Source organism: Octodon degus, unplaced genomic scaffold (genome assembly GCF_000260255.1).
Source record: "Octodon degus isolate 3935 unplaced genomic scaffold, OctDeg1.0 scaffold00072, whole genome shotgun sequence".
NCBI lineage: Eukaryota > Metazoa > Chordata > Mammalia > Rodentia > Octodontidae > Octodon > Octodon degus.
Genome location: NW_004524648.1, coordinates 3,285,293 through 3,296,465, shown reverse-complemented (window position 1 = coordinate 3,296,465; position 11,173 = coordinate 3,285,293). Strand labels below are relative to the sequence as shown.

General features: G+C 39.4%; 1 protein-coding gene and 1 pseudogene across 3 annotated transcripts in view; one reads left to right on the top strand and one right to left on the bottom strand.

The window, feature by feature from the left end:
- Positions 1 to 11,173, top strand: part of Gosr1 (golgi SNAP receptor complex member 1) — a 39,137-nt gene that overhangs the window by 7,840 nt on the left and 20,124 nt on the right. For all 3 annotated transcript variants that reach the window (XM_023720033.1, XM_023720032.1, XM_004635368.2), the window contains exons 5-6: positions 5,698 to 5,789; positions 10,599 to 10,673. In XM_023720033.1, coding sequence (XP_023575801.1) covers positions 5,698 to 5,789; positions 10,599 to 10,673 — 167 coding nt within the window. The remainder of the gene's footprint in view (positions 1 to 5,697; positions 5,790 to 10,598; positions 10,674 to 11,173) is intronic.
- On the bottom strand, positions 8,253 to 9,987 carry LOC101585858 (annotated as a pseudogene).

The window sequence follows — 11,173 nt, the reverse complement described above, 5'->3', positions numbered from 1 at the left end:
AATATAATAATAATAATAATGAATAGACGGATTAAAGCACCTGCTTAGGCAGACGCAGGGGCTGGGAGTTCGATCCCTTTGCCTGCCATGCTGGCCCCAACCCCGGGGTGCACTGAGATGGCAATTGAGACTGGACATGGTGGCACACGTCTGTAATCCCAGCACTTGGGAGGCTATAAACAGGAGGATCGCTACAAGTCCAGTCTATGCAGTGAGATCCTGTAGACCCTGTAGACCCTGTCCTAACATATAAAGAAAAAATAAAGAATAAAGAGAAGCTGGGCATATTGGTTTACACCTGTAATCTTAGCTGCTTAGGAAGCTGAAGTAAGAGGATCCCAATTTCAAGCCCACCTGTACAACTTAGTCATACTGTCTCAAAATAAAAATAAAAAATGAGGGCCAGCAAGATAGGTCAGCAATTCAATCCCAGTTCCAAAAAAAAAAAACTCAGCAGACTAAGTCCCTGCTTAGTCAAGCACAGAGACCAGGGTTCGATCCCCAGTACTGCATGCCACACCAACCCTGCCCCTGGCTCACTGAGCCAGTGACAGAGTCTGGGCATGACGATACAGCCTATAATCCCAGTCCTGGGGAGCTTGAAAACAGGAAGATCACTACAAGTCCAAGCTGCGTAGTTAGACCTGGTACCAAATACATTAAAAAAATAATAAAAAGGGCTGAGGTTATATAAAGTTCAGTGGTAGAGTACTTGCCAGTCTTGCCTGTGGCCTTGGGTTTGATCCCTAGTACTATAAAAGAGAGAAAGAACTCTTCTGAAAAGATAAATGCTGTGCTATAGAAATTTCTTGGGTTTTTTTTGTATGTGTGAATATTATAAAAATATGAAAATATCTGATAGCTTTTTTTCTTGAAGTTGCATATTTATCACTAGATAAATACACTTGTACTTTGGAAGTTCTGGCTAGCTGTAATAGAAAATAACAAATAGTCATATGAAGGCAGTAATATGGTAATTTAGATTGCACTTTCATCAGATTTCAAGGTAATATGGAAGGGGAATAATTACTGTATATAGTATATTATTTTTAAAAAAGAATAAAGTTGTATCAATAAAACCAGATAAACTCTTAGAGGTTTATATGAGGAGATATTAAAAGTGTAGTAGTCCATTAGTTGGACGTGGTTGGGCATGCCCAAAATCCCAGCATTTGGGAGGCTGATGTAGGAGGATCACCAGGAGTTCAAGGGTAGCCTGGGGTACATAGGCTTGAACTATCTCCCCAGTGCTCCCTGTGCCCAAATTTAGCAATCATTTCTGATTTTGAAATTAAGAATAGGGGGCCACAGAGATAGTTCAGTGGTCTAAGTGCCTGCTGAGGCAAGTACAAGGACCCAGGTTTGATCCCCAGCACCATGTGCTGTGCTGTCCCAACTTGGGTCCGCTGAGCAGGCCACCAAGACCTAGTGTAGTGGTGCACTTCTGTAGTCCTATGCTGGCAAGGCAAATCACTGTGAGTCTAAGATGCATAGTGAGACCCTGTAGTAAATATATAAAATTAAAAATAAAAAAAAAAATAGGAATAGGGCTGGGTGAGTAGCTCAGTAGTAGAGCTTAGCATTCATGAGGCCGAGGTTCAACCTCTAGGAACATGGGGAATAGGGATAGAAAGATACTTTATTTACTGCATAAATGTGAATATCAGAATAAAAACTCCCATTAAAAACATTCTCACTGAAGATAAAAACCAGACAAGCGTGCCTGTGATGGGCACATATGTCTAACATTTTGGTGGTCAAATGGGCAGTTTTTTTAAAAAATGAAGACAAGTATTGGAAAAGAAGAGGCAGAGTATGTTACAGGCTAAGGGTCTATGTCTGGTACACCCAAGAAAATTAACTGAAAAAAAGTTAACAGCAATTGAAGTCAATGGTCAGTTAAACAATAAAAAGTTTAAAAAATAAAAGCCAGAAGTTAGTTGAGGCAGGAAGATCACAAGTTTGAGTCTAACTTGAACAACTTAACAACGTAGAAATACTTTTTTTTCAAAATTAAAAAAAAAAAAAGTGGGGGATGTAGCTCTGTGGAAAAGACCTAGGTTCAATCCCCAGTGCCACCAAAAACAAAAAACAAAGTTTTCCTACATATGGACAGTAATATAGTAAAAATATAATGAGGAGGGTAGGCTGTAGCTTAGCCATGACCATGCACAGGACCCTGTATTCAGTTCCCCCTACAAAAAATAGGAAGGAAGTTAGGAAAGGGGAAAAATGGAAGAAAATATAAAATCTTTATGTACAAATATAATAAATGTTTAGGACTGTATGCGTAGAATTCTACTGAGAGAAACAGAAAAGGATGAACTAACTGAAGAATTGTTCTGCTTTTGGATGAGAGTATTTTCCTTTAAATCAGCTCTATCAGGCTGGCCAAATAGCTCAGCGGATTAAAGCGCCTGCTTAGGCAGACACAGGGGCCAGGAGTTTGATCCCTTGGCCTGCCATGCTGGCCCTACCTCCAGGGTGCACTGAGAAAGCTATTGAGACTGTGGTGGATTGCGCCTGTAATTCAGCGCAACAGGAGGATCACTACAAGTCTAATCTATGCAGTAAGACCCTGTACACCCTGTCCTAAATACAAAAAATAAATAAATTAGCTTTATCAGTTGTTATCCTAATGGAAATAGCAGTGGGTTTTCTTTTTTATTTTTAGGGAAGGATCTACAGGGTGTTCAGGATCTCACTACTAGATCAGACTCGTAGTGATCCTCCTGTTTACAGTCTCCCAAGTGCAGGGATTACAGGTGTGCGCCACCATGCCCAGTCTCAGTTACTGTCTCAGCGCACACCAGAGGCGGGGCTGGCATGGCAGGCCCAGGGATTGAACCCGTGGCCCCTGCGCCTGCTTGCAGGTACTTTAATCCACTGAGCTATTTGGCCAGCCCCTGCAGAGTGTTTTTCATGGTTTCATTTTTAAAAAAAGTACGGCACAGTAATACTAAAGTAAATTTGGAATCATGCATAAAAATAATCAAGAAAAGATTTGCATTTTAAAAATGAAACTAAGTAGCAACTAATTCTAGTCAAATACTAACACCTGTTAAAAACCTAGAATAGACAAAAATTGGGGCCTAGAGAAAGAAAATTTATAAAGCATTATAACTGAATAGAGTTCATATATAAACCCAAGTATATGTGGAAATTGAGTTTCTGTTAAAGTATTAAAAAATAAAGGAAGGGGCTGGTGAGATGGCTCAGTGGTCTAAAGCACCTACTTAGAGCAAGCTCAGCAAAGCACAGGGACTGCGGTTCAATCCCCCAGCACCACATGCCAGCCAGCCCCGCCCCCTGGTGGGCTGAGCTGGCCACACACACACACACACACACACACACACACACTAAATAAAGTTATATAATTTAAAATAAATAAATAAATGAAAAAAGATTCACAACAAAGCATAGTTAAAATTAGTAAATTTTTCAGCTGTATAAAAGGTTTCCTGTTTGCTTAAAATACAGAGAAATTATAGGAGTAAATAAGAAAAGAGCAATTAATAGAAAATGAGCAAAGGATATAAACTTACTTTAAAAATAAGTGGCAGGGCCAGGGAGATGGCTCAGTAGAATAAGTGCTTCCTTGGCAAGCGCAAGGGTCTGAGTTTAATCCCTGGTTCTGCAAAATAAATAAATAACAAAGGACTGGAATATGGGTCAGTGTTAGAGTACTTGTCTAGCATGTGTGAGGCCCTGCCTTGATCCCCAGCAAGGGAAGTAGTGGCTAGAACCATAAAAAGATGCTCAGTCATTCTCCCAAATAAAATATATAAATCAAAATGAAATATTTTTACCTATCGTTTTTTACCTGTTAACATTTTGCAACCCATTATTGGCAGAAGTATACAAAATAGGCACTCATACACTGTTGACAGGAACATAAATTGGTGTAGTCTTTCTGGAGGGCAGTTTAGTGCTATTACAATTTAAATACTGTGCTGTGTATGATTCTTCGTCCACTTTTTTGACTAGGCATTCACTTTTTTTTTTTCCTTTGGAACTGAGGTTATGCCTTATGCATGCTAGGCAAGTCCTCTACAACCAAGCTTTCCTAAGTGCATAGTCTGGACTAAGACTCTCCTGTCTTAGCCTCCTAAGTAGCTGGTATTGCAGGCATGCCCCTCACCATGCCCAACATTCATTCTTCTTCTTCTTTTTTTTTTTTTTTTTGTGGAGCCGGGGATTGAACTCAGGCCCTTGCGCTTGCCAGGGAAGCGCTTATTCCACAGCCTTCTCCCTAGCCCCTGAAATGTTTTACCTTCTTTTCTTTTTTTTTTTTTTTTGGCCAACATTCATTCTTTAAGTACATCTTTTAATGGAGTCTTTCGTTTTGGGGTTTTTTGTTTGTTTGTTGCCTGTTTACAGTTCTGGGGTTTAAACCCAGAGCCTTGCACATGCTAGACAAGCACTCTACCACACAGCTACATCCACAGCTCTTTTTTTCCCATTCCCTAAACCTCTCTTCTCATCTTGCCCGCCTTACTTACAAAAACTTTGTTTTCATTTCAAGAGTCCAAGAATGTTTATTGTAGTACTTTGTAACAGCAAAACAACCTCGAGCTACTAAAATGTTTATTTAAGGAATTAGAATGAATAAAGTAATATTCTGTGCAGCTTTTTAAAAGAATGATATAGCTGAGTAGTAAAACATCTGTTTAGTGTGCTTACTGTCCTGTGTTCAGTCCCCAGCAAAGGGAAAAGAAAGTTTGTAGGTTAGATTTGTTTGACAATATGGATTGATTGATTTTTTATTCTCTAAAGCATATTCTGAAAAGCAGATAAAGATGAAAATTAAAATCTCATCTCCAAGAGACCCTATGAACCTTTTAAAAAAATATTATAAAGCATGCAAGGGCTGGGGAGATGGCTCAGTGGAATAAGCACTACCCTGGCAAGAGCAAGGGCCTGAGTTCAATCCCCAGTTCCGCCAAAAAAATTTTTAAAAAATAAAGCATAAATCAGAATGTACACTATGATTTCTTTAACAAAAAAATAGAAAGAGATAATGATAAATTTTTAACATTTCCTGAAAGCATGAAAAAGTAATAATAGTTATAAGTGGTGGAATAAAATATATTTTTATTACTTTACCTTTAATACTGTGGTTGCTCTTACTATGGTCATGTCTATATAATATTTTTTAAAAGGTTCATAGGGTCTCTTGGAGATGAGATTTTAATTTTCATCTTTATCTGCTTTTCAGAATTAAAGTAGTAACTATCAGTGTGTTTTAGAAATATAGTCATACAAAAGCAAAGGAAAATGTTTGCAGATTATTCTTTCCCTTCAACCCTCTTTATTTATATTTCTTTTGATTAATTCAGGAATTAAATTTCTAGGAGCTCCAAAAGGAGGAAATTTGAAAGTACGCCCTGACAGGTAGAAATAATTAAGTAGAATAAACTCTCCAACCTTTATTCTAGGCCAGAAGTGGTAAATCTATGGCATCATGCTGCAGTGGGCCATTAGTTACCTTTGAAAACCCAAAAAGGGTCATCATCATTGCTGTAAGATATTTTGGAGTCATTTTTTTCTTTGTAATTTTGAATCAAAAGACAAGGTACTAAAAGATAGGAAAAGTAGTGTTTGGAAATTTACAATACAATAACAATACATAACTGGTTCAGTAAGATGAAAATACATAATTAGTTCATGTTGAGACTGGATGTTGATTTATTGCAGGATTATACACATGAATTCCATAAAACCAAAGCAAACTTTGTGGCAATACGAGAAAGAGAGAATCTCATGGGATCAGTGCGAAAAGATATTGAGTAAGTTATCTTTTATATTATTTTACAAACCATTTATTCAGATTTAAAATATATTTGTAGCTAGTTGCAAATTGAGTAGCAAAACCAGGATTTGAATTTCAGGGTTTCTAATTTCCATTTCACCGTTCTTTGAACGTTGCTGCTTTAATATAGTCCTGATCTACTCTGTCAGTCCCATCCCCTGCACCTCCTAGGTTTACTATTATTTCCTGACTTTTCTGTCTTACTACAAAATCCAGCTTAAATGACAGCTTCATGAGTTCCTCTCCGATCTCTTAGTGCTTTAGGCATTAGAACGTTAGTAATAGCTGAAGCTCTCCACATTTCTCTTGCTGATCACCACCCATCTTCTGATCTTCTCCTTTGCTGCACAATTATATATTCAGGGAGCTATTTATGCAGCCTTTATTTCTCTAAAATTCTCAGATATGTAATTTTCCTTAGAGATAATACAAACATTACAAAAAATTAAAGACTTCCAACATTATTATACTATTTTAGTTCATAGGTGTAAAGATTTTTCTTCCCTTTTCATCTGTAGTGATATATTCTAGCATTTCCTACATATTTTTGAAAATTTTTTCACAGCTGAACTTGCCTGACAAAATTGAGTCACATAGGCATCTAATTGAAGGTGAAGACATCCTAATTTTGAACTATCAGGTGATACCTATCATTGTTTCATTTATGACAAGTTTATGAGACTTAGATCTCATATTATGTGCGTTATGTGTATTCTAAGAAACATTTTCATAGAGATCCTTTATTTTGTTGTACTGTCATAACAGTAAGACAGGTGTAAAATTGTTTGTCCTTATGGTACATGTAGGTCTTTTTAATTTTTGTACAGTTGACTTCTAAATGCATTTTGAGGGCTGGAGAGATGGCTCAGTGGTCTAAAGCACCTACTTGGAACTAGCTTGGCAAAGCATCAGGGACCGCGGTTCAATCCCCCAGCACCACATGCCAGCCAGCCCCGCCCCCTGGTGGGCTGAGCTGGCCACACACACACACCACACTCTCTCTCTCTCTCTCTCTCTCTCTCTCTCTCTCTCTCTCTCTCTCAAATAAATAAAAAAAAAAAACTAAATGCATTTTGAAGAATGGAGTAAGAACCAAAATCCAATCCACTGTAATAACTTACATTTTGAAAGATTATAATAGTTCATTCATTAAACTGTTTGCCGAGTAAGACATTATATCAGGTACAACAGAAGGCAGGAATGAAAAGACTATAATTTGACCTTGTAGGACTTTATATAATTTAGGTGCTAGTGGGGAGGAAGGTATATATTCGATTACTGTAATACAAGGGAGATTGTGATTAGTGAGATGAAACATAATAATGACACCTGAGTTTTAGTTTTCGCAGTTTACACATTACATTTTCATAAAGTGTCTCTTTTTGGCTTCATAATATTTTGAGAAAGGTAGAAATTATTAATCTCATTTTATAAAACTTGGTACTGAAAGACTTGATTAAGGTTACCTGGCTATTAAATGACAGAATATAGACTTGATTTCAAGTTACCAGTCTTACAAGTCTGTGGTTGAATCATTCTACTTGTGGTGTTCTTTAGTGTGCTGCATAATAGTGGTACCACTCAGCCAATGGTTTGGGTTTAGTGGCATAACTATCTTTTTTTATTGCAGTGTTTGTGCAGTTTCCTAAGATTTTCAAAGTCTGTTCTTGATACTTCATGCTAACAGAAAACAGGAAGAACAGAAGTGTTTGCAGTAATGTAAAAGGCTTTTTAAAAATAAAGGAATGAGGGGGCTGGGAGGTGGCTCAGTGGAATAAGCGCTTTCCTGGCAAGCGCAAGGCCTGAGTTCAATACCCAGTTCTGCAAAAAAAAAAAAAACCAAAACAAAAATAAAAGAATGTTGGAGTGGTGTAGACTAATCTAGAAGTTCTTAAGTGTTCCCAAATTGGTCCTTCATTGAACACTTCATTTCAGTATTCCTTAGGCTTCAGTTGTTGGATGGCATATGCTGTTATGAAAGAAAGCACTTTCACTAGCTTCTCTTCTCCACTGCATGTATGACGTGCTAATCAGTCCAAGGTTGTACTTCTACTTAGAAAAATTAATATATAAAAGATAATATGCCAGCCCCACCCCACCCCCCACCCCTGTGCACTGAGACTGGGATTTAGACTGAGACTGGGTGTGATAGCTCACGCCTAGAGTCCCAGCTCTTTGGGAGGCTGAACACAAGCGGATCACTACAAAGTCTGATCTACACAGTGAGACCCTGTAGACCCTTACTAAAAAATAAAAATAAAAAAAAAAAGGTAATAGACAAAAAGAAATATTTTTGTTGTAGTTTAAGAACATGAGGTGTTTTTTTTGTTTGTTTGTTTGTTTTTACCAAAACTAGCTTTAATTTATCTGAAGCCATACAGAGCTACATAAAAAGTTTGTGAGAGGAAGCTGGTAGAGCCCAAGGCATGATCGAAGGCCCTTAGAAGTTCTCCAGCAGGCTCAGGATGCGCTTCTGCTCCGTCTCGCGGAACTCGGGACTCCGGCCATCCCCGATATTCTCTTCATACTCCTTGATGATATGCCTGACGATTTTGATGGAGCTTCCATGCATGTGTTTAGGATCTGGTGAACTCTCTGGCGAATCTGGGGGACGTTGGCATTGCAGATCTCTGCCATGATGTAGCAGATGTGCTGGAGAACAAAGAGCCCTGCATCTAGGCGCCGGAGGTAGAACTCATCCTCCAAGTCGTTGTCTATGATCTCGCCACGCCGGACTATGTCATGTTTTTCCCCTTCGATCTTCTTGTCGGCCACCTGCATTGCACCCAGATATTTAAAATGCAGCTCCATGAGTCTGTCAACCTTCTCACTGTCATTTTCAGTGAACTTATTCAGAAGCCGGGTTTGCTGCTGCCCTCTCAGTTTGCGCAGGAGGGAAGCCAGGATCGAACAGACATGCTCTTCGTGCTCCTTCTTAGTAGTTCCCACTTTCTTGATCTTCCTAGGAGATTTCATAAAGAGAGGAAAGATGGTTCGCAAGCCAAGAATGTCGACGAACTTATGGCAGTTGTCTGTACCCTCTGGTCCAATCATGGCATGGTCCAACACCTTCAGGGCACTGCTCCAGGAAATCTTCTTTTCCCTGAGCATGAGATTCATCAGTTGAAGGCCCTCGCCCTTTAGGAAGCGCTCACGATTGGAACTGAGCATCAGGCATGAACAGAGTGAATCAAACAGATTTTCCATCATCTCCTGTTCCTCAGCTGTACTAGGGTTGTGCCTTTTAAACACGGATAACTGCTGAAGAAGCACATCGATTCCATCCAGCTCTCCAAGCAATTCCCTGTTTTCATCGTTGTCCTGGAGCAGGATGGCCAGCACTTCACTGCAATACAGTTTGTTGGCATCAAAAGGCATCTTTGCCTTCAGCCTCTTCAGCAGCCACTGCAGGAGTCCCTGCTGGGCAGCCTCCGTACACATCTCAGGCCAAAACTCAGCCATGTTTTCTACAATAGCCAGAGTGTTGTGGACACCATCCGCCTCCTCTCGCACAGACTCATCCAGGCACTCCAGATTCTGCTCCAGCAGTGCTACCACCTGTCCGTCCACCAGAGCATCAATGAGAACTTCTGCTCCCTCTTCACTCTCATGGAGGGTGCCTATATTCGTTAACTCCTGAAGTAAATCAACCACAGCTATGGACACATCTGTATTATCGTGTCCCAGCAGCCCGAGAAGTGACTGCACAGCATTCAGCTCCACCAGAAGGTGGTACAGGTCTGGCATAGTGGCCACCACGTGCATCTCCTGAATGATGTCATTTAGGTCCAGCTCAGATTCCATGAACTTTTCTGGATTGTCTGGAAACTTGATTCTCAACTCTTGATTTTTATATGACCTCTTTTCAAATGTGAGGATCATTTTCTTCACTGAGCTTTCATCCAACAGTTCCTCCTCTTCCTCTTCCTCTTCTCCTTCTCTGTCAATAATCTGGAGCAGCCTTTTTTTGTCATCATCTGCTTCTTCAGCCACAGCCACTTCTTCTTCCCGATAGCGACCTCGTTCTCGAGGACCGTGTTTTCTGCTCCTCTTCCTCCTCCTCTCGGGGACGCTTTGTGCCCCTGTTTGGCTGGTAGCTCAGAAGTTCGCCCACGTCCATGCTTCTGGCCCAGCCAATCCCGGGAACCCTTGTTCCCCTAACTCACAGCTGAACCACGGGCTGCTCCAACATTAGGTTATTTTGAGAAGGATTTTTTTTTTTTTTTTTTTTTTTTTGGTAGGCTTAGCCTGCCATAAGGGTGGGTCTGGTATGGCATGTGGAGCTGGGGATCGAACCATGGTCCCCTGTGCCTGACTGGGTTTGCCCATGCAGGCGCTTAGACAACTGAGCTAACTGACAAGCCCCAAGAATATTAGGTTATTTTGATGTTAAAAAAAAGTCTTTTATGGGATAGAGCTAGGCTTATGGCACATGTCTGCAATCCTAGCTGCTTAGGAGGCTGAGGCAGGAAGAATGCAAGTTCAGGACCTGCCTACAACATAGAATGACCTGTCTGAAGAAAAAAAAAGGAGCGACATCACATTTATCTGTTTATGATAGCAAAGTGAAAAACATTTTAACTTTATTCATTCAAAACTAGAGAGGGCTGGGGAGATAGCTCAGTAGAATAAGCGCTGGTCCTAAATTCAATCTCCAATACTGAAAAAAAAAAAAAAAAAAAATAGAATCACTTAATCACTTTTGGTATCACTAGGATTAGTTGTTCAATCTAATTTTGAACTATCTTTCCAAAACTATTCTTAAATTTTCTTTATGTTGTTCTAGGTCATATAAAAGTGGATCTGGAGTAAACAACAGGAGAACTGAACTATTTTTGAAAGAACATGACCATCTTCGAAAGTAGGTATTATTGAGTGTATAAATACTATGTAGTTTCTATGCTTATTAGCTCATTTACTTATGTGACCAATATTTCATAAATATTTCATAGCTTATTATAATAAGTGCTTTATCTGTGCAGATTCATTTACTTCTCCTTATAACTCTACCCAGTAGAAATGGAATTGAGTGTTCCACCCATAATTAGGAAAGATACTATTCTGTTGAATTTTTTTTTTTTTTTTATCTGTAACATGTTTTTATTACATTGCTGTATTTTTCTCTTTGGTAAATCTATTTGCTCTAATGCTTCCAATGCTACAGTTCATTAGTAATATCAATTTTTTTTTTCTTTGTGGAACCGGGAATTTTACTCAGGCCCTTGGACTTGCCAGGCAAGCATTCATTCTACTGAGCTATCCCCTCCCACACCCAGTAATGTCAGCTTTATATGGAGTAATTAAACCATATATCGGGCTGGAGAGATGGCTCAGTGGTCTAAAGCACCTACTTGGAACTAG